The sequence below is a fragment of the Rhipicephalus microplus genome, chromosome 7, assembly GCF_043290135.1.
Source record: "Rhipicephalus microplus isolate Deutch F79 chromosome 7, USDA_Rmic, whole genome shotgun sequence".
Classification (NCBI taxonomy): Eukaryota; Metazoa; Arthropoda; class Arachnida; order Ixodida; family Ixodidae; genus Rhipicephalus; species Rhipicephalus microplus.
In genome coordinates, this window is record NC_134706.1 from 133,539,485 (window position 1) to 133,564,173 (window position 24,689).

Sequence of the window (24,689 nt, forward strand, 5' to 3'; positions counted from 1 at the left end):
GGAATTCGTGTACGGTATAGTTTACGTCCGCTTCGTAACGTTGTGCTCATATTCTACCTTCCTCATTCGTTCTTCGCATATCATCGATTCCTACAGTGCGTGGGATCTCCCTTTTTTTTTATTTTCTAGGAGAATCAAGGAATGAAATAGACTACCAAGTCCAGCCGTAATACTTTCGTCCGTGGGCGTTTTTACTGCTGCTTTAGAGTGACTTGTATCAGCTGATGTGAATGAGTCATAGCATGTATACCTTCTGCTTCTAATGTGCACAATATTAGTGTAAATTAGTGTATTAGTGCACAATATTAGTCTTCCTCGCTATTTTTTTCTTTTGTCGGTTCCTGCTTTCAGTGTAGAGAATAAAGATGTGCTTGTCTCTCTTTAAAGCACACTACTTTTAAAAATACTGCACTGATATTTCTTTCTCTACATGCAGTAAAACAGTGCGCATTTTCTTGGAAGTTACGGTTGACTCTGCGAGCGTAAAGGCCCTCTTTGGTGTGGACAGTGGGAATAAACAAGCAAAAATAAAAAGTATGGATGCTTTGGTTATATCGTCATACTGCGACATGACGTAATTTCATTTTTATGTTGTTGTTTTTTTTCACTTTTTGCTGACTCAGGATGCTTTGAAAGCCAGTGACCACACAGCATGTCTGGGTGCACAGCGTATACAAAGTCCTTCCACGATATTCGTATACCACTGGTATGTGACCTACTTGTCCTTAAGATACAAGCGATGAACAAAAAGGAAGGGGGGAGGGGGGAACGAGGCTAAAACAAAATAGCGGGATAACGACAGCGAAGGCTTAGCCCTGAAGTTTGGGCATCGCAGAAAGAAGGTCTCATCGGTCAAAACACAAGCGGAACATAAGCGAGAGCATGAAGCTGCAAATTGCCACAACGATGTTCGGCGCGCTCGGCCCCCGCATTATTAGCTACAAAACTTTGTGACGTGACTGCTCTCTCTGTACGGGCCAAATAGCGAGACCAGGTAAGAAAATTAAAACGTGTGCAGGTTTCTCACTATAATTGGGATGGCGTGTAACATGCGTGCTTGGAGGTCTTCCGGCAACAATTTTTAGGGGGAGGGGATAGATGTTGTAGCATGTTGTTGGGCTAGTTGGTCAATAAATTCAACAAAAGTTTTATACTGTGTGAAGAACAGAACACATAAAGCATAGAAACACGCACATGAAGTGCTCCTGCACTTCGTGTGTGCCCGTTTTTCTATGTTCGACGGTGTTCTCCGCGCAGTTTACGCTTGCCGATAGATGTGTATATATTTGTGCATGCACGCACGCACGCACACACGCGCACACACAAACACATAAACACAGCCACATGCGCAAACACACGCACAAGCGCACAAATAGCTAAAATAATGAGGGGGTTGAGACCGAAACGGGGATCTAATTTCAACACCACGTGCCCCGCACTTCTCCCCGCCCAGCTTTTTCTAGCGTAAGCCTCGAGAAGCGGCTCGGCAGCCGTTGTCACGCCGCCAGCCTTACACACGCTATCATACATTTTCTTCTCCTTTTTTTAAAGGCATGCACCTTGGTCTCTATTCGCGACCTGCCAGACCCTCCGTCTCCTGAGCGTCGAATGCGGCACGCGGTGCCGAAGTTTTCAACGTTCTTAGTTTCACGCTCGTGTAATTGGCGCCGCAACGGGCCCCAGGGGTGGCGCTTTCCAAGTGTACACTCACAGAGGGGGGTCGCACTGTAAGGAGAACCGACAATTACGTGAAAACAGCGGGGTGCCACGACACCCACAGCCACTCGCCGCACTCTCCCGTACACCCGATCCGGGCATACTCCAGTGGAAGAAACCGGCAGCGTGGTGCCATGACCTCCACTATACCACTCTAGCTTGCCTCTACATGCGTTTTCACACACCCATCAGCCAACGATCAGTGAATTTAAGGAAGGGGGCACACACTCACGAAAATGCTTCATTGTTTCAATGTGTCAAAATACACGGGGTTTTGTAAATTGATGATTAACGAATGTCGGTGACTTCACACTGACAAGGCACACTCTAAGGCCAGTCATCCGTACAGCTTCCTGGAACACTCTTGAAGACGATAGTTATAGCGCGAGAACAGAACGACGAGACAAAAAGACAAGAAGGACACGACAAGAAGCACTATTTGTCGTCGTTCTGTTCTCGCGCTGTAACTGGCGTCATGTCATACCAACTAGCCCAAACTGCCACACTTCTAAGTTACTCTTCAGGAGTCAAAGCTTTCGAGAAGTACGGTGCTTACAACTTGAGGGTATTAACTGAGCCGTCGTCATTGCCGGCATTTTTTCGTCCCAGAACAACGACAAGCTATGAGGGGCACCGTAGTGGAGGTCTCCGGAAATTTCGACCGCCTGGGGTTCTTTAAAATACATGCACCTAAATAAATATAAAGCACATGGCCCTCAAGCGTTTGGCGTCCATCGAAACATGGCCGCCGTGGCCAGGATTAGATCTTGCGACCTTCGGTGTGGCAGCCAAGCGTTGTAACCACTAGACCCCCGTGGCGAATGCATAGAGTTTCCTAAATTTAACTAGAGGAAACTATGGTGCTGTGATTTATCAGCGACCATGGGAATAATGGTTACATATATGCCCATAGCCTTCGTGCTTGAGGGCTTCCAACGCATTTGTGGCTTTGTTTATAGCCGTATTTTGGTTTTGTTTCGCACGAAAAAAAAATGAACGCTTGCGAACTTCATGACCCGACATGAATTGGTGAGCCTAAAAAATTAAAGTGGTGAAGTGCAGCGGCTGAACATTCTGCGACTTTTGTTTCGTAACATGTCAGCTCCAAGCCGCGTGAACACTAATGTAACCAGAAGGCCGAAGATTAGACAAGTCTATGTACTACCCACCATTTCCGTGCTTGTAAAAGCGCCGTGCTTTCTAGCTTCCCTAGACACTAGCGCCAGAGTTCTTTCTAGTGTATACTATATAAAAAACACTATGGACGGGTGCACGAATTTGACAAGATGTAGATAGCCATCTGATCGAGTTTAGCTGTAGTCGTATCCGAAAAAAAAAAGTACTCCTATTTTCAGAAACATCGTAACCGTCACTTCACAATTCACCTACACTTCCCCATCAATCTGCGGCCACTCCTATTTATGGGATTTACCGGCAGTTCTGGTACCACTCCTTCAGCTTTCTCATCTCGTTTTGACTAGTTTTATGACCCCATTTTGGTGATGTTATGGCCCATGTAAACCAGTAAGAGGGTTACTATACAGCCGAATCTATTGGAGAGCTGCAACAATGCTTCTCAAAGTCTGTTAATTTAAAAACGACTGTTGATTCATCAGGGGCACAGAGGCAGCGATATTACAAAACTAATAATGTGAAGGAGGGATGCACAATTCTAGTGGTACATCGGCTTTTGCTGCTGCCTTTCAATTGAGCTCCCTCTCACTACGTCCTTTCTTTTTTTTTTTCGAATAGGCATGTTGAAGATGTCCATTCCCAGGGCAGAGATAGCAGGCACCATCCTCCCAGTTTCATTCCCTGCAAGTGGCGCCTCGGCATCCCTGAAGCGCAATTAGAAAGTGAGCTAACGGTAAACCATTGACGCAGTAAACTGAATGAGCTTACCAATCGGCGAGACTTTAGCAAAGCATTACAGGTCACCGAATGGTTGACATGGCAGCGTGATGGCAAGGAAACTTTTCGAACTGTGGGCTGTTGCTCAGAGACAATCTCATACACGCGCGTCGGCAGAATGATTCGAAAAGAGAGCTGTACCTCCCCCCCCCCTTCCCTTCCAAATTTATCCCGTAAACTATACTAACCTTTGCCGCCCGCCCAAAACACAGCGACGCTCCTCCCCTCCTCCTCCTATTACAGCTCCCGAAACAATATCTTACCGCATACAATGTCAATTGCCAGGCAGCAGAGATTCTACGCGATGCTACGATTTTAGAGGCAGGCGGTATTCATCACCCTCTATACAGGCGGTTAGACACCATCCTACACGGATCGCGATCAATACGGCCTCTAATACGACGTATGCACGTTGAAGCTCTCTGCATCTATGCTGAAGTAAATGGCTTCTTAAAAGCTGTAAATGTTTTTGCGCCTTCTGCCTCCTCCTTCTCTATATTTTGTATATTTCCAATTATTCACGTCGGTGAAACGAGGCGTGCCGTTATTATTATTTTTTTTTAACAGGCACTTTGGGCCCATTACGAAGACTAATTTCGCCGACATACATGCGCCTAACTGAACTCGATCGGTCAGATGGAAGATGCAGCATGGGCCTCGCTGTATGTGAACACGTTCGACGGCTCGTCCCTCTCGTGCGACGAAGCCACGCTCGTGCGGTCGAGCACACGCAAAACCTCTCGGTGCGTAAAGCGAGCGACTGGAGCGTGCGCGCGAGCAACAGTTTGACATGCGTGCCTATGCAGCCGGGTAACCCGTGTATGGATAATTACTATACCCGAGGGAGGGAACGTCAGCGCAAACGCTCTGGATCGATACCGCGAATGAAGTTTCGGAAACAACGTTCTTCAACGCAACAGCGCAATGCACGTCGAGATGGACACTAAACGAATGGACTTATATTGATACATTGTACTCGGACAACTCCAATGTCGTCAATGTCATCATCACACTCCTATTGACAGAGGTGGGAATCAATGTGAAAGTGTCAGTTTTAAATTTCGCGAAAGCCCGATGCACGAAGTTGCGGATTTTCAATGGTATTTTTTTTTTCGTATTTTGCCGACATTGGCTCAATGAAATTTCCTGAAACTTGGCATGTTATGTCTGTGGTCTCCTTTCAGCACAGTTTGTTTCATTGTTACCAAACAGCCCACTACGTGCACCTTCGTAGACGCCGTCAAAATCTACGATGTTTCGGCGATTGATGCGGTAATTTCAATGTATGCATATATTGTCAGCAGTTCCACTTACTTTTCGCGCGTTTTATTTTCTTGCAGATTTTCCGTATTGTGAATAATAGTTTACTAATGCACGAAAAATCCTTGCTCCCTTTATTGTCCCTTTAAACTCCAAGACGACTGGAAGCCGAAATAAATTTTCACTTTTATATGCGCTTCCTGCCGCTCGTATTATATATTACATGAGGCAACGCTCAGATAACATACAGTAACTCACCGATACGATACCCAGAGCATTCCTCACTCGTCATCATTCACCTTAGGGTGGTGCGTGGATTTTTCTTTTATGTATCAGTCCGCTAACGAAACAGAATAGCTTTGTGGCTTCAAACATTTGTTCATTCACCTCCAATACCAAACAGACCACCTATAGATGTATTTCCTGTAACAAAGCTCCTGGAACTTTACAAAGGTGAGCTGATTTAGTATTATTTAATTGTGGTTTTTATATTACTTTAGTTTACAATTTTTTGTGAACTAATCCCTGAACCAGTATTTCATCCCACAGAAGCATAGAATTCGATGTTAGGGAACCTCTAAAAGCAAAAGCGCAAAAGTAGCTCAAAGGGCACGTGCCATTCCTAAAGTTATACTGCTTTTCATTCGCCTGTGTTTTCCGGCATGCTCTGTCTGAATAAAGTAAGAAAAAACAATAACAAGAACGAGTGCACCAAGTCAACATTGCTGTTGGAGGTTACTTCACGACCCGACGATTGTGCACGTTACACAGAAAGGACAAAAACAAGGGAACGACGAACGCAGCGCCAGTCGTCGTCAGTTCGTCGTATTTGTGCCCCTTCCGTGTTGCTTGTGCAGTCATAGAATGCCAGCTAGTGCGATCACACATCTTGCTTGACGACCCCGTTCCGCGATGCAAGCTTCAGGTTGGCTATAAGGCTACTGTGGACTTCTATTCTGGCACATTCGCAAGCCAAAGCCATCTGTTTTATTAATATTTACACCCACAATGGTATAGTAAGCCTAAAGACTACCGGTTGTTGGTGATGGTGGTAGTGGTTAGAAGAGAAGAAAGGCACCTAATTTCTGCACCCCGGTCGGGAGCACGGCGCAGTGCCTGCCAGTTGTTGACAAGCTCTTCAGCTGCGTTAGCCGATGCGCAGTGGTGCCGTCCCTCCTCCTTTCCTTCTCGCGCCATGTGGCGGGTTGGTGCGCACCGAGAAATCGCGCGGCGAGACATAAAACGCGAAGTGATGAAATCCTCTTTTCTCTCGGTGACACAGCGCACGCGCCTTTTCCCCTAGCGGAGAAGTCGCGAACTGTCGCGAATCGGATCTGGGCGCGCCTTTCGATGTCATATGATTCTGCTCAGGCGAGACCGGTTGCCCCGAATCACTCGGCGATGCTCCACCCCTCTACCAAAACGTCAGAGGACAGCACAGCAAATGAAAAAAAAAAAAAAGGTGATTTTGCGCACAAAGGCATAGGCACGACTAGCTAGGCTCCTACTCGTGCTGCCCGCTCTCTCTGCTGACGCTACTTGGTTCAGTTTACGATGCTGACGCACTGTACGTTTCCTCGTGCGAACTTAACAGGAACGCTGCGAAATAAAGATCAGCTTTTTATCTCTCATTAGTTCTCCCTTACATTAAGCCAAACTGGTGTCACGGTAACAATATCATTGATGTGTGTTGGCGAATACTATATAATGTACATGCGCCCTGGGCTTATCACAATTTATTCGTATATCTGCAGTCTAATGGTGACTATTCTGCGCCTCTTGCTGTGTCATGATCGTATTATCTTCAATAACACAGAAGCTATTTACAGTATCGCTTTTATTCCATCTGGCTAAAAAGTTGGCGCTAAGACGGGATAGCATGACTGCCTTTGGCTGCATTTAATTAGCTTGCGTTCCGGCTCTTGTCTTCAATTCTGCCCTGCGGCAACCCTGCCCCCATACGGTATATGCATCTCTGCGAGCCACCTACAGCGGAACAAGGTGGCTTCGCTCACGACAAAAAAGCATCGATGGTTGCGTGATGCATAGGCCTCGGAGCTAACCATGACGGGGTCGTGACCCTGGTCGCTCGATGGCCTATTCGGAGGGCGCCAAAAAGGGGCGGGATACTCGGACTTCCCCGTGGGGCCATGGCAATTTGGGGGCACTGCGTGCCAAAGGGGGGGGGGGTTGAAGAGTGATGGGGGCAGCTGTTGGGGCACCGTCAGTCCGGCGGCGGCGTCGTTATAAAATTATCGGGCCCTGGAAACACCTTCCAGCGCGGTGGCAGCTAATGAGCGAGCCCTCACTTGGTGTGGCTTATACGTAATACGAGCCAATTGCGGCACTAGTTATTCCATTTATTTCCTCTTTCTTTTAGGCCTTCGTTAATGTGCTATCAACGTGATGATGATAGCTTCTGTGCGCGCTCATCGCGTTCTTGCACCATACAGCTGCCGCCGGACGACTCATCACTTTCACGCCTTGTACTTCGTGCGTGACGTTTCCGTTCGTTTTGCCTTCCTTTTGGTTGAGCGCTCACGTTACATGTGACGGCTTCTGCACGCCCCCTTGGCGTCGCCTCTTATTCGATGATTGAAAGTTTTCGAACGGTTTGACCCCGCCGGCGGCGGGATCAAATGGCCGCACCAGCGGCATCGCTCTTCTTACTCCGACCGGCCTCTTTGACCCGGCATGCGGGGAGGATGCGTAATGCGAGGAGGATGCGGGCGATAACTGTTGCGAAACAAGAGACCTCGCGGACATAGGAGGGAGTCTTTCGTGTGGAGGTTTACCCACGTCTTAGTGTGTCACGAGTTACGACAACACGGAGGACGCAATATTAATGAGAACTTACAGGCAAGAACACCGAGGAATGTATAGGATATGTTATTCTGTAGCAATTATGATATGAATTAGAAGAAAGCAATGCAGACGAAAAGATTGACGAAAAGGTTGCAAGTTCGGCAAGTGCTGAACCTGCAACCTATACGAAGGTATGGTGCCTGCTGGTGACAGACAACAAAGAGCTGTATAATTACTGTCTCCGAAGACCCCCCATCTTCTTCGGAACACTTTTCACGTCTTAAATTCTCTATAATAACAAGAACTTCCTACCGGTTCCAATGCTGGACGTGTAACAGTGTTGACGAGAAACAAACAGTGTCTGTAAGATCACTCACGAAACAATAACATTTGTGACCCCGGAGCCGAACTCAAAAAGCTTTCAGTCCGGGAGTAATCTCCGCTGCTGGCTGGCTGCCTGCCCGAACAGGGATTAAAACAAGAAATACGTTCTGACGACCTTCTCTGCTCAACAATTTCCCTTTACCGTAGACTGGTTACCAATGATTGGCACGGTGTCAGGCTGTCGTGCTCGGCACGTGATGATTTTAGCCTGTAAGACCTGCAATACCCAATGCCATCGTTTTATCGAGTTATAGCACCTCATCAAGTAATAGCATAAATTTTCTATGCACCCACCGAAAATTCCGCGCTGCTAAATAGTTTTCGGAACTCAGCATCCTTACCCTGAACTGTTATATGGTAGAGTAAATGGCAACACATTATCGACACCGGTAAAATACTGAAATTATGTCCAGCGTTGCGATTGGGTATACCTTGTCTCTCACCAAAGATTCTGGCATGCACCGAATGTTTTTCGAACCCAGACGCTGAATCCACAAAATTTCCAGATTGTATAAATGTGTTTATTGTCATTAGCCAGCAGGCGTCGCTAACGTGTCGCCGACGACTACAAAGAGTCTTCTTACAAAACATTGCAAATTATTACAAAATACCTATAGGGTAATGTTTCGTGGATGTAGGTTCTGAGGTCGTACTCACTCTTTGCAATCAGCAATCAAAATCGAATACTACTTCCGGCACGTCGAAATCCAGAAATCGGCTAAATTTTTTTTAACACGGGCCCTGTGGCTCTGTTTATGTCGCCGAATGAGCCTTTCTGCTCTCAATATTTCTTGCATTGTTCTTGTCATGAAAGTCTTGCTCTTAAAAATAAACAAGCGCTCTAAGGTGCAACCACGTCTCGCGTTATAAGAGCAGATGGCAGCCAAAATGGCGAACAGTCTTTGCGAAGATAAAGTTTTGTGTGATTCTGCGACATTATGGAAAAGAACATTTTACGCTGAAATCGTTCGGCAGGGGAATATTTCAACCAATCCTCATGATGTCCACGCCTTTGTAGCGAAGCCAGCTGATCACCAATAATGAGCCACTGCAAACACGAAGTGTTGCTGATTCGGACACAGCATAGCATTCATCAAGTGCTATACATGTTAATCTTCCGGGAATGACTTTATGTATACGCAGATTTAGGCCTTATATAGAAAGCTGAAGGATTCTCTTGACTGGTTGTAGAAAAGGCTCTATAAGTCAAGTCAGCTTTGAATCCTTTGTAAAACACTCGTGCCACAATAAACAAAAACGTCACAGCACAATTGGAACGATGAAAATTATTATTGACAGTACGAATAGCATAATGGCGACTCCGCGAGACTAAGCGTTGTTGAAGCGCGCCAACCATTTGAACGCACAGCACGGTTTGCTCGTGGAAAATTATCGGGAAACAGTGCTGTCGAAAACGCGGCTGTGTTTTCTCTAGCGAAATTTCTTTATGGTGCCATAACTAATGCGGATTGACAGCGACAAAAAATTTTCTCAGCTGGTGACGCCAGATGGCAGTTATTCACGATGCCGAACAGTATATAATTTGCCAAGACGACCATTCAAGTAGGACAAAAAGATTCGCAAATTCTAGCGGCTATTTTCACAGACCCAACAACAATGTTTGCCTTCGAATGACGTTCCTTTTGCTTCTTACGGCGGCACCGCGCTGGCTTTCGGCGAGTTATATGGATCGCACAGAAATTACGAGCACGCTCACCCTTGCTTTACCTCGCGGAGTGTTGCCCAAATTAGAGACAACTGCCGCAGCGCACCCCACACGTCGCACAGTTCGTTTCGCTCGGCAATGGTGCTTGTCTCTCTCCATTTTGTGGGCGCCACGCAAAAACAAAGAGAGGATGGTGCGTTTGAAGTGTGCGCCTGGCTAACGGCGTGTTTAAATGCGAACAATTCACAAAGAGGGCGGTGTTTTGCCAAGCAAGGACGGGGGCGGGTACCGACGCGGCCAGCGCGAGAACGAGTCAAACGGAACACGGAGCTCGTTCTCGGAAAACACGGGGGCTTTGAAGGGATTCGACGCTAACTATAGGCGAGGTCTGTGAAGCGTTGCTGGCTCCGTGGGCATCGGCGAAGTTTTGTGATCGTTCTAGAAGCACAGTGATGGGGCATTTCGCTCCCCTTCGAGATATCGGCAACTCATTGACAAACATATGATACTTCATTTTATACAGAGGCATTGACAAAGCTGTTCACTTGTTAATAATGTTTGCTGTTGACCGAATGGCCGATAAATTGATACGTCGTTTATAGGGGTTGACCGAAAGTTTATCTTACGGACGATTCTAGCTTTTCGGTGGCGTTCTGCACGCTGCAGAGAATTTAATATCTGTCTCTCCATTTTCCTTATTCTTCTCTTCCATCTTTCTCATTTTTCTTGCCTCCTTCCGTAATCCCCCATTGTACGGTAGCCAACCGAAATTCTGTCTGGTTCCCTACTTCCTTGGGAACAGGGGCTGATGCTCATGCACTATGCGCCTAATCTAAATATTGGACACATGCGTTGTATGCATTCGCACCATGTATGCTACAGAAAGAAGAATAAAAGCTCATCCACGGAAGTCCAAATAATGCATTGTATTCTTATTGTGTACTAGAAGAACATTTTTGCAGAGACGTGATGTCGAGAGGAAACGATGCTAGATGCAGTGCCATACACGCGGACAACTTTTCTTGATGATGAAGTCTGTAGAAACAAATGGCATTTATCCTACCACCAATAAATATAGTTCCACAATTGCATACGCATTTTCTGCGCACGATGTAAAAATTACTTCTTCATTTTGTACGTGTGTCTTTTTGATACCGACCGCAGCATGCACTATTGAGATATTTCTATTTATTTTGCTGATATGCTGACACTCTCCTTCTTTTTTTTACACGTGAGATGTCTCGCCTTTTACGCTTACCGCAAACGCATGGAGGCATCTTTGTCGAAATAAAGCGCCGATTGCGTGAGGCCACTACACTCCGTATCGGTGCGAGACGCGTGCGAAACCGGACTACTTCGCGCAAGATTACATGTGCAGAAAGAAGCTCCACTCCGTAGCTTGCCCTTCATTGCCAAGAAAAGTTGTCCGTGAGTATAGCGACGATGACGAATGCGCTTACAAAATGAGCGCTTTGTCAACTAGACGGCATGATTCTCTCGACCATATCGTATACTTGCAGGACTGGCCAACCGAGATCAGCCTGTTCAGCGCCTCCTCTATTTACAAGCGTCGGCCAGCAGTTACTGGGTGATCCACACTGTGGGGAAAAGTTCGAAGAAAGATATACGGTGAGTTGACACTCACCGGTACCAGCCGAATCCGCGGTGGTAATTCTTGTCGAAGAAGTGCGGCTCGGGCCCCGCTGCTCTCACCTGCGGGTGCAGTCTCAGGTACTCCAGCACTGCCCTGGTGCCGCCCTTCTTGACGCCGATGATGATGGCGTGCGGGAGGCGCCGTTCGGGACGCTCGGCGTCCCCAACACTGCCCTGAAACCTATTCGACGCGACGACGTCCAATCCGCGTCTGATTTCAAATCTACTACCACCGTTCACGGAGTCCGTGCCAACTGTAAACGCGTGATCACTGCTGACGAACTGCGTTCGTTCGTTCGAAATGTTGTACACGCCGTCGTTGGCTTCGTTAGACGAGTATCTGTCTGCATCAAGAGCGTCGTCAGTCGTCCAGGGTGTTTTCGGGTTAATATTGCGAAATATGGCATCGCCCCTTCCTTTGCTATCGTTCGTTGATCCAGGTGGGCGTGGTGGCTTTGCTGTTGGTGCGGAAATTGTCTTCAGGGCCAGGGTAAGTCTACTGGCTTGTCTCGAAGAACTTCGACGTTGCAGTAGTTTTCCGGCACTGGCACCGGCTTGCAGTCTGCCGAAGCTCTTCATCACATCACCGCCTTCACGCCTAGGTGCGATGTAGATGCCACGACGTTCATTGCCCCGTCCTGGCTGGATCTGCCTGAACGTGGCACCAATTTTGATGACGTCATCTTCTGGCGATGCAGCGGCGGCGATTGGATCGCTCGTTACGATTTCCGGTTCGTCGGAGAAGACCTGACGTGGCAGAGATGGCACGTAACGACCGGTCCCTGAAAATGACGTCAGGTCTGGTGCGAAGACGGCGTAGCCGATAAGGATGCACAGCGTGGCTGTGTACACGACCAGCCTTCGCACGGAAGTCCTGTAGGCGGCGGGGCTCATCACGGCATTCCCATTGGTTCATCGCAGCCCGGCAAATTGGCACGTCACGGGCAGGTGGTCGCATAGACACGTGAATCTTGCGCCTGTGAATGGGTAACAGCCACAGAGCCTGCATACGAAAACAGAAAATAACGTGCATTTTTAAAGGGACCCTTTTGTAGTGCTTCATCCATAGCCTTATGAAGCACAAGATGGAGTACGTGCCCCATGCAGGATGTAAGCTTTCGATTTTTTGCAGATGACTGTACCTTACTCAAAAAATATCATCTACAGCTTATCACAATATATTGCAGACAGCCCTCATGGCCACTGATGTCTGGTGTATAGTCATTGGAATAGGGTGCCTAATTCTGAAAAGAAAAAAAACTGTTATGTTACGCATTAAGGAAACAAAAACTTCCCGTCACTTTTTTCTATATATTTTATGGTAGACAAGTAAATATTTATAAATACTTGGGAGTTACTCTCAGCAGCAACCTTACCTGGACACTGCAGATAACAGATACTTGTACAAAGGCGCTTCGTACATTATGGTTCCGAAAAAGAAAGTTGAAAGGTGCTCTTTCTAGCATAAAACTTTTGGCTCATAAAACTTTTATTCTGTCAATAGTATTCTGCAGTATATATCGGACCCTTTTACAAGAAAAGATGTTATTCTTTTTGAAATAATACAACAAAAGACAGATAAGTTTATTTTTAACAAGCATCAAAGACTCGACTCACCCAGCTCGTTAATTAAACGACACAATTTTTTAATGCGAAGCATTTTTTAGCGAGCTACGGCGACTTTGAGCGTATCTATCTATCTATCTATCTATCTATCTATCTATCTATCTATCTATCTATCTATCTATCTATCTATCTATCTATCTATCTATCTATCTATCTATCTATCTATCTATCTATCTATCTAGCCGCCTATGACCTTTCGCTCTCCTGGTTGTTTCGATAATGGTTTCGATACCAAACTTGGCATAACATAACTTGACTATATGAAGAACATATTTGACTAGTCATAACATTAAAATCATGACATGTATATCATGAATGTCATGATTTGCATTTCATGGTCCTGCAACTCTTGTGGTGGTTTCGTTTACATGGAATCTTGCAAAACTGGAATGACATGATTGCATGGCGAACACAAGCGACAGAACCTAACATGATAAACGCTAGATGCGTGTCATGTAATAACATGGCTGCATGCTACGCTCATGATGCGCTTGCACCCGTTTCGCTAGCTTCACCTATACCAAATTTGGTATTACGGGACGTGAAGGATAACGAAGGCATGATACTGGTCAGAACATGATAAACAAGAGATGCGCTTCATGTAACAGCATGACTACATGCTACGCTAATGATGTGTTCGCAGCCGTTTCGCTATAGCTTCAGATGTACCAAACTCGGTATTACGCGACGCGAACGGACGACATAGGTAAATGACGCATTCAAACGTGATAATCACGACATGCGTGTCATGTAACAGGATGACTACATGCCACACTTATGATGCGCTCGCGGCCGTTTCGCTAGCTTCGCATATGCCAAATTTGGTATTACGTGACGCAAATGGATGACGAAAGTATGTGACTAGTGCAAACATAATAATCATGAGATGCATGTCATGTGAGAACATGACAACATGCCAAAGTCAAGGCGTCAATACATTTCGACGTGACGCGGTGCGCTTGCTGGCCGGCGTTCATTTCGTCGCGTCACGCCGGCGTTGCCGCGCCAGGCGCCGGTCCAGCCATATACTCGCAGGCACGCGCCTCGCTGCGTTGCTTTGGCACCTGGGCATTTCAGTGTGTCCGGCGTCCCTTCGTCATGAAAAGAGGGAGACGCACCGTGTTGTCTCAGTAACTCATCGGCGTGAAACGCAGCATGTCACATTTCGCGCCGATTGCCGTCGGGCCGCGCTGACGGACGCTGGTCACGCCTGGCGTCAGACTACAGAGTGCCCGTGTTTTGCTAACGTAGCGTCGCTATGCCCAGCGTGTGCGCGCGTCAACGCTACATTGGGGTATATTGGGCCCTTCAAGATGCGCTCGCGGCCGTTTTGCTAGCTCCACATGTACCAAATTTGGTGTTACGTGACATCAATAGAGGACGAAATATATGACTGGTTCAAAATGATAATTCTGACACGCGTGTCATGCAAGAACATGACAACATACCACGCTCATAGCGTGGTATGTTGTCATGTTCACGAGCGTACAACATACCACGCTCAAAGCGTGGTATGTTGTACGCTCGCGACCATTTCGCTAGCTCCACATATACTAAATTTGGTATCGCGTGGCGTGAATAGAAAACGGGGGTAAACGACACATCCAAACACGATAATCTTGACACGGAAGTCATGAAGGGCATCATTTACCTCCACCTCGCAACGTTGAGCTGATGTTAAAGTGACATATCTAGCTTTGTCATTCGTGCTTCGCATATCATCGATTCCGACTGTACGTGAGATCTGCCAATTTTTCGTAGAAACAATAAGAAAAATGACTCGAATAACGTTTTTATACAAAATTATGTCAAGGAAAGTTGCCTCAAATGTATACCTTTTGGCGTCCAATGAGCCACTGCTAAAAAAAAAAACGCTATAATTATGATATATCTCAGGCAACCATATTTACACGAACTAATGATTACAAATACAGTTATTTTCTCAGAAAACTTAACGACTGGAATTCACTACCTTAGGAGAATGTTTTGACTGACAATTTCGGTACATCGCTGGAAAATTATCTCTTTAATGTGCGGTGTTCAAATGGGTTATAATCTTTTTGCGGTTACACATAGATGGTATATCTGTTAAATAGCGATATACATAGATGTATTTTTTAAAGGAATCCGTGCTTTTTATTATTTCTTGCTCTTACAAATCACCTGATGTTTCTTTTGTTCCTCCTGCTTGGACCAATATGATGGTCCGCGGAATGTTGAAATAAATAAAAAAATTGCATAAATAAAAAATGGAGTGTGTGTAGTATATATAGAATGCTCAGGTGAATGTAAAAAAATTGTTATAGCCCGGTAACTGGAGTTATTGGTCTTCAGTGCTGAAAACCCGGGAAATACGCCAAACGGAACTATTCGTTCACGCACTTCATTCTGCCAGGGACGTCACTGATATCACTCCCAATCGCCGCGTTCCCCCAGTAGTGATGTGCCTCGCCTTATAGAGGCTCATCGGTTCATCAGGCATCATGGTTGCCCGATGAACCAAGTGCGACGTGTCATGCTGCCGTCATATTCAAACTGTGATATTTAAGCACCGCGATAACTTGGCCTATCATAACGCATATTTAGGGGTATACGTATTTTAAGGTGTTCGTTATTTTTGAATCTCGCAGGGCGCTTCTGGGAGTTTATTTTTGACAGAAATAATGCGTTTTTGGGAGTTGATTTTTTGTAAATATCTGATTCTACGAAATTTGGAGATTCATTTTACGTTATCCCCATCCTACAAAATGAAATTATATCTGAACATGAAAACATTATAACACGCGAATGAACGCACAAATCATTTATACACACACAAATACCTAAATAAAAAGCACCAATGTTTTTACGCATTGTGATCTAAAAGCTTACTGTAATATGTGCCAGCATACTTTACCTAGTCTGAAAATTTGATGACGTGGCAGGAGTACTGTTATTATAGTTCTTAGAATACAAGAAAGACAAACAGAAGCAAAAGGCGTTTCATTTCAAAGGCTTTCTCAAAAATTGAGAAAGGTATAAATAAATAATATCATTTCAAATAGATAATTTGAGTGTCAAGCTGGTGTTCTACCCCACAACCACGCGTCGGCTTGAAAATAAGCGGGAAATTACTTTCCCTGCTTAGAAATACAGAAAAAATAATTATCGTGCTTTAAAGACACAAGTGCCTTGTGTACATGCTTCCCAACACAACATGATAGATTAATTGATATGTGGGGTTTAACGTCCGAAAACCGCCATATGATTATGTGAGACGCCGTAGTGGAGGGCTCCGGAAATTTTGACCACCGCGTTCTTTAACGCGCACCCAAATCTATATATAAGCACACCACAATACAACATGTAATATCACAGTAATAATGTCTGGTACAAACGTCGATTGTCATAGGGCGTCAGAACATGTAATTATCACAACTACTTCGTGGTTTAAAACCAACGAACAAAAGGCACACACGTTACTGCGCTTATTCCCTTAAGACTACTTAGTAGGTGCATAGGAAGGTCGAAAACATTTTACGTGCATAATTGCTCGTGGTTTAAAGTATGCTACCCACAACACAGAATACAGCCACATGCCAAAGCTTTACTGACACAAGCCACTTTCAAGTTTATCGATTACCTAGTCCAAAATTTAAATTTCTCGAGTAATATAATGCAGTACAAAAATATATATATTGTTACACATCAGCCCGCTCTTCTGGCCAAGAACCAACCCGCCGTGATGACTCAGCTCATTACGACATGACCGCCACGACCAATGCCCAGTACAGCCGCTCGCCTTCACCACGACGAAGATTCTCGCGGTCTCCTCCGCCACCCTGCTCTCCAACCCCGTCCTTTGCCCGACGGTTTCCTTCGGGAAACTAACTGGAGCCGCTCCTGGAGGTGGCGCTGCTGCTATGACTTGCCCTACGATTCCTCTATTGATCCTCCCGACCAATCAGAACTTGAGTGATGTAAAAGTGGATGGTTTACCTGTTAAAGCTTTAGTCGACACTGGCGCCCAAATTTCTGTTATGAGCTCGCAAATTCGTGATCGCTTAAAGAAAGTCTTGACTGAAGCCCCTTCACGATGTGTTCGTGTTGCTTATGGCAGTGCAACTGCCATTGTTGGTGTCTGCACAGCACGCGTTACTATAGCCGGACATCAAACCTCCGTCCTCTTCACTGTTCTCACCAACTGCACCAATGATGTTATTTTCGGTCTAGACTTTTTGTCCACCCATTCGGCCCTCATTGACTGTTCAGCTAGCACGGTGCAACTTGACCTGCCCTGTACGCCCAGTCCGCCCCAAGTTCGTCTCTGCTCTTCTGAACATGTCCTTTTGTCACCGCAAACAGTTACCTGCATTGCCGTAACAGCGTCACCACCTGTACCTGATGGAGACTACGTGCTCACGCCCATTACATCCGTCCTTCTGACTGGCAGTGTTATTTTTCCGACACTATTATTACGTTACGGGAAAACCGTGCTTGCATCCCTTTGCTGAACTTTGCTGCTCTGTGTCCGCAAGTGCTTCCGTGTGGAATAGCCCTCGCCACGCTGACATCCTCTGAGGATTGCGTCATCTCAGCTTTGTACCCCAATGATGTGGGTCGCCCCAACTGCACGCAAGCCTGTTCTTCGACAGAGAACCGTCTTCTAATGTGGAAAAAATGATCGCGGTGGACCTTTTGCCGCATCAAACTGACGCTCTCCGCCGCGTCCTGGAATCGTACTTTGACCTATTCAACTTCTGTGACCGTCCGCTAGGTCAAAGCAGCATTGTGAAGCACCGCATTAACACTCGCAATACATCTCCGGTACATCGACGGCCGTGCCACGTTTCTCCTGCAGAGCGTCAGATCATTCAAAAGGAAGTCGAGAAGATGTTCGCCAAAGACATAGTTGAGCCATCTTCCAGTCCATGGGCTTCCCCTGTTGTTCTTGTAAAGACAAAGGGCAACAGTTGGCGATTCTGCGTCGACTACCGACATCTGAACCGGATCACTAAGAAAGACGTCTACCCGCTACCGCGCATTGACGACGCCCTGGATTGCCTTCATGGCGCTAAGTATTTTTCCTCCATCGACCTTCGCTCAGGGTACTGGAAAATTGCTGTCGACGACATGGACCGTGAGCAGACTGCTTTTGTGACCCCTGATGGTCTTTACCAGTTTAAGGCCATGCCGTTCGGATTATGCAATGCCCCAGCCACCTTCGAACGAATGATGGACACTCTCTTGCGTGGGTTCAAGTGGTCAATTTGCCTATGTTACCTCGACAACGTCATTGTGTTTTCCCCGACCTTTGAAACACACCTCGACCGCCTTTCCTCCATCCTTTCTGTTTTTCGTAATGCAGGACTGCAACTGAACTCATCGAAGTGCCACTTCAGACGCCAACAAATAACCATGTTAGGCCATCTTGTGGACTCCTCTGGCGTACGCTCTGATCCTGATAAAGTTAGAGCTGTGCAAAACTTCCCCGTCCTGACCAGCACTAAGGAAATCCGAAGCTTTTTAGGCCTATGTTCTTATTTGCGACGTTTTGTAAACAATTTTGCGGACGTGGCCCGACCTCTTACGGACTTGCTGAAGAAAGATGTTTCATTCTCTTGGGGCGCTGCGCAGGCTTCGGCGTTCTTCAATCTCATCGCGTTGCTCACAACACCACCTATTCTGGCCCATTTTGACATGTCTGCCCCAACAGAAGTCCGCACTGATGCCAGCGGCCATGGAATCGGTGCTGTTTGGTCCAGCATCAAAGCGGCTGCGCTTACGTTATCGCATATGCCAGCCGTCTGCTCTCTGCGGCCGAGCGGAACTACTCTATCACTGAACGGGAATGCCTTGCTCTAGTTTGGGCGGTTGGCAAATTTCGGCCCTACTTGCATGGTCGCCGTTTCACTGTCACAACTGATCACCACGCCCTCTGCTGGCTCTCATCGTTAAAGGATCCCACTGGGCGTCTTGGTCACTGGGCACTGCGGCTCCAAGAATATGACTACTCAGTGTCTTACAAATCTGGCCGTTTACACCATGACGCTGACTGCTTGTCCCGCCATCCAGTGGACCCTCCTGAGACTTTAGACGAAGCGCCTCCATGTGTGCTCTCTCTCTCTCTGCTTTGAGCAACATCCGTGATGAACAGCGCCGAGATTCCGTCTTGCGTGACATTATTGAGAAGCTCAACTCTCCAACGCCCCATTCGTCTATTCGACTGTTCGTACTTTAAAAGGGCACCTTGTACCGCTACAATGTCAACACAAATTGGCGCGAATTGCTCCTTGTGGTGCCGTCCTACCTACGTTCGAGTGTTATCGCCAAGCTCCATGACGCCCGCGCCGCCGGTCACCTTGGTCTCTCTCTGACTTACGACCGCGTGCAGCGTCGATTTTACTGGCCCCGACTTTATCGCTCCGTGCACCGCTACATCGTCGCATGCGACCAGTGCCAACGTCGAAAAAAAACCCCTATGAGTCCTGCCGGACTCCTCCAGCCACTTGATATTCCTATTTACCCCTTCTTTCGAGTTGGTCTTGATCTCCCAGGCCAGTTCCATCAGTCCACCTCCGGAAACAAATGAATAGCTGTCGCTACGGATCATACAACCCGGTACGCCATCACGCGGGCTTTGCCAACCAGATGTGCCACAGATGCTGCCGATTTTATTCTGTACGATGTCATCCTCCATCATGGTGCTCTATGCCAACTCCTCACAGATCGTGGATGCTATTTCCTCTCCCGAGTTATTGACGACCTGCTTCGCTCTTGCGAAAGCAAACATAAATTTACGACGGCCTACCATCCACAAACTTATGGGCTTACCGAACGATTCAACCGGACCTTAACTGACATGCTCTTCATGTACGTCTCCTCTGACCACCTAGGCTGGGACGTCGCATTGCCATTTGTCACATTTGCATACAATTCCTCACACCATGATACCGCTGGGTTTTCACCATTCTACCTCTTATTTGGCCGCGACGCAACACTACCTTTCAACACCATCTTTCCGATAGCTGTCGATTCGCCGACTGAATACGCCCGTGACACTATCACCAGAGCTCACAAAGCACGAGAAGTCACTCGGAAGCGCCTCTTAGCATCGCAAGAGCGACAGAGGCAGCGTATACGACACACATCATCGTGACGTCTCCTTTGCCCCGGGTTCCCTTGTGTTGTTGTGGACACCGACTCGGCATGTTGGTCTCTCTGAGAAGCTGCTTTCCCGGTACTCAGGACCCGACCGCGTCTTGCGTCAGGTGACCGACGTTACGAGATAGCCCCGCTGAAGTCGTCATCTCCAATGTCTACAGACATTGTTCATGTCTCCCGAATTAAGCTCTACCACTCTGCAACATCATGGAAAGCACCGAGACGGTGCTTCTGCACCCGGGGGTCATGTTACGAGACTACATCACGCTGAAGAATCAAGACAGACAGTGAGAAAGACGACGTGATTCTGGGATGTGGGGCACGCTCTGGCTTGCCATCTCGGCTTAGGCTTGGCGAAGTATAAGCTGTAATCTCGTTTCTCTGTGTACCCTCCTGTAACAATGTATATGCCAGGCCTGCGCGGAAGGCGCAGCACAGTCACAACGAAAGCTAGAAGAGCGGCCTTTCAGAGCCTTTTCTAAACACTCATCGGGTAACTGCTGCAAGCACACTTACTTGATGCCCACTATGGCATTAAAAATAAAAATTTTAAGGCAGTAGGCCGGCATTCGCTATGCTATCTTTCATACTTCTTCTGAGAATTAAGCGTGGTATCCGCTCAACCATTGTGAGGAATTTGGTGCCAATCGTTCATGCAGTGGCTGACTACGATGAGGAATTATGCCTGAAATGGGTATGCGCCACAGTTAATCATCATCATCAGGTTGACTACGTCCACTGCAGGACAAAGGCCTCTCCCATGTTCCGCCGGTCAACTCGGTCCCGTGCTTGCTGCTGCCAATCCCGCCACAGTTAATGGCTGAACATAAACAAGCTTTTGCAATGGGTTGGAGCATTGGACGACCCACTCGTTACGCTATTCTCATTGTGCGACGACTGCTTGTCCTTTCGCTGTTTCAACCAACCCTTATAAATCGTATCAACGCGATTGCTTTCCCGACATTAGGCCTGCCTAAGGCAAGTTTGCCAACAGGCCCCAAGCACCGGCGTGTCTCAATGGTAGAATACTGGGCTGGCAACCAGCGGAACCGGGTTCGAGCACCACTGTGTCAATGGTACTGGGATTTTTTATTACAGCGAAAGTTGTTATGAGATCAGAACTCGGGTCACGCATGTTGTCCGCCGCCAACGCCGATGTATATACCCACATCGCGCGAAGTTTAGAAAAAAACCTTGCACCAATGACACAGTGAGGCTTGAACCCGGGTCTGCTGGGTGCCAGCCCAGTATTCTACCATTGAGCTACTCCGGTGCTTGTGACTTGCTGTCAAACTTGCCTTAGGCAGGCTTCATCTTGAGAAAGCAATCGCATTAATACGACTTATAAAGCATTTTACAACAGCGAAAGAACAACCAGTCGTCAAACAATGCGATTAGCGTAACGAGTGGGCCGTCCAATGCTCCAACCCATTTCAAAAGCTTGTTCTTGTTTGCCTATTAACTGTGGCGCATATTCACTTCAGCCATAATTCCTCATCGTCGTCAGCCCATGCATGGATAATTGGCACAAAATTTCTAGCAAGTGTTTAGCGGATACACGCTTCTCAAAAGAATGACGAAAAATAGCATATACGAATGCCGGCCTACTACCCATACGTTTATTAATAACGCTCTAGTGTGTACCAAGCAAGTGTGCTTGCAGTAGTTACCCAATCAGCGTTTTTAAAAGGCTCTGAAAGGCCGCTTTTCTAGCTTTTGCTTTGACTGTACTCCACCTACCGGCAGGTCTGGCGTTGTTTTTTTTTCTAATTTCGGGCGATGTGGTTGCGGACACCGACGCTGCGCGAGACCAGAGGTGCGAACTCATAACACCTTTCGCTGTATGCTCTAAATGGTTGAAGTGCGCACTAGGGACTGGATATCACTATGGCGTTCAACCCTAAAAGATGAAGTTTAAGGGTCCCCCATTTATTTTATTAGTGGTGATAAGTTATTTCTTTTCTGAAAAACATTTCTTTAAGGTCTTCTTTTTATATGTCCCTTGGCTGACGTCCAACTGTAAGGTGTCATTTAATTCATTATCAAATCACATTGATTGGTACTGCACCGTTTGGTTTCCATAATTTATCTCGGATCTCGGTAAACACTGTAAATCTGTTCTAACGTTGGTGGCTTTCTCTTTGTTTACACAGGGTGTCCCACGTAACTTTGGCCAGAGTTTTAAAATATGCTGAAACACGTAATTACAACGCGACTAAATGCATGTTGCTCACCGTTGCCTGGAGTTCGTCAGACTATTTTTGTGTTCTCAAATATTGTTTAATTAGATATGTTAATTAGCTAACTTTTCAAGAAACGAAGACATATAAAAAGTTTCAATTAGAAAGTTGTATATCTGTTTGCAAAACGTCCGATTAGACAGTTTCGAACTTTATATCTGTTAGGTATTAATGTTTTTCTGCTAATTACAAATGCTCACGAAATACAAAAAATACCACGTGACAAACCCGCTCGTGCGCCAGTACGCACAATGATTCTTGATCCCTAACGTTCCGCGCACGGGCGACCATAGCATTTGCCCCATTGTGCTGTCTCGGCAAGGCTGCAACGATGGTGGTGGCTTTACGATGAACAAGTTTTGCTATCGGCCACAAAAACGATAACCGCTGTGACTGCTTATCGCTGTCATGAACCGGTGTGAGAGAAGCGTGTCGTTCGTACGCGAAACATTAGGGAGCACAAGAATCAGCGTGCGCACTGGCTCACGGGCGGGTTTGTTATGCGGTATTTTTTTGTATTCCGCGGGAATTCGTATTTAGCACAAGAACACTTATACTTGGCAGAAATAAGATTCAAAACTATCTATTTGGACGTTTTGCAAACCGATCTACAACTTTCTCTTTGAAATTTTTTATTCATCTTTGTTCTTTCAAAAGTTAGTTATTTAAACAGATCTAATTAAACAATACTTGAGAACACAAAAATTGGTCTAACTCCAGGCAGTGGTGAGCAATATGCATTTGGTCGCGTCGTGATTATATGTACCGGCATATTTTTAAACTTTGGCTAAAGTTACGTGGGGCACCCTGTATACTACTTGTTTTTGTGTACCTCTTGACGCAGTTCAAAATGTTGACGCAGTTCAAACTGTGACGGCTGCTAATGGCGAACAATGACATAACAAGTAAAAAAAAATATCCCTTTTGGTTTGCACGTAATGTCATGTCGCACACCCCGACGTCGCCAGAGGACTGCATATCAAGTATTTTCGCACTTCGTGCCCAACATGCCCTTTGGTAAACGTGCGATGGGTGTGGCCTGCAAGATACTGCTGGCACGAGATGGTTTATTACGGCCACGCTTCTTGAAAAAAAAAAAAAAAAAACTTATGTATGGGATTTCACTGAGCCGCGCATGACAGGTGGACATCTAACAGCAGAGTGTAAAGTTGAGCGAGTTCTTGCGTGGCTTAACAAAATATGGGGGGGGGGGGGGGGTGGAGGAACTGGGACAAGGAATAAAGAAGGAAACAACTGTCCCGTTACCCAGCATTACCGATTGGCCAGGTACGAAATTCCGCCTCCGCACTAAATAGTGAACAAAAAGCAGGTGGTCACGTGGCGACAGCTGCAGATCAAGACGTTTTCGAACCCGGTGATCTTGAATCTCTGTTACCGAAAGCTTTATGTGCCACGCTGCAAGTTTCGCGTGGCCAGGGAGACCCTGGAGCACATGCGGGGACCCACCCTCGAACCGTACTCACTAGGAGAGTGTTCTGCTCAGCTATACTCTCGGAGACCTAGTGTGGGCCGTCCAGGGTTCCGGGCCAGAGCTCAACGGCTCGTGGCCGACACCTAGGCGGCGATATCTGCCCGCTGCCCAGATCCCTGAATAAGTCGCCAGATGGATTTGTTTCCCCTTTTTTTAAAATCAAGTTGCGTCTTCCTCTCCTGTCTTCTCCCACCCACCCTTTTTTTTTCTGAAAATGTCGTTTCTTCATTTTTGTTTATGTTACTTCCAAATGGTACAAGCAAAAATGTAAGACCACTCATCACTTACTAAATTAAAACAGAAAGTGCCAGTTTTGTGAGAATGATCTGACTTCCTTGATATGTAGTCATTGGTTGGTTATTTACCAATCATGTCAAGTGCCAACATGTGATAATGCTTTCAAAGAATTGTCAGCACGTTATTTTTAATCATAGTAGTCATAAACTAGTATCTAGGAGAGCGCGTTAAATAGCTCTTGTGTTGTTCACCTTCAAAAACATGTATGTGGACTTTGAAACCATCAAATTTGCTTTGTTTGATGATATGTGTGATTTCAATAAGGACAAAAGAACAACAGTGAAATTTTTCAAGCGAATTCAGATCGAGCCGGCCCCATACAGTGGAAAAGAGTGCCTCGCAAATTATCTGCATCGCAGTGCAAAAGCGTCCCGTCACGCATGGCGCTGATGCTGCAAATCAAACTCGGCAAAACATTTAGAGTTGCCGCTAGAGAAAATGCACTAATAACGTCCACAATTAATTAGGCTACAAATGTTGAGAATTTCAGGCCTCC

General features: G+C 46.4%; 1 protein-coding gene across 4 annotated transcripts in view; it reads right to left on the reverse strand.

The window, feature by feature from the left end:
• LOC119180433 (heparan sulfate glucosamine 3-O-sulfotransferase 6) overlaps positions 1-24,689 on the reverse strand; it is a 167,214-nt gene that overhangs the window by 86,638 nt on the left and 55,887 nt on the right. For all 4 annotated transcript variants that reach the window (XM_075869748.1, XM_075869749.1, XM_075869747.1 and 1 more), the window contains exon 2: positions 11,388-12,398. In XM_075869748.1, coding sequence (XP_075725863.1) covers positions 11,388-12,289 — 902 coding nt within the window. In that variant the 5' untranslated portion in view covers positions 12,290-12,398. The remainder of the gene's footprint in view (positions 1-11,387; positions 12,399-24,689) is intronic.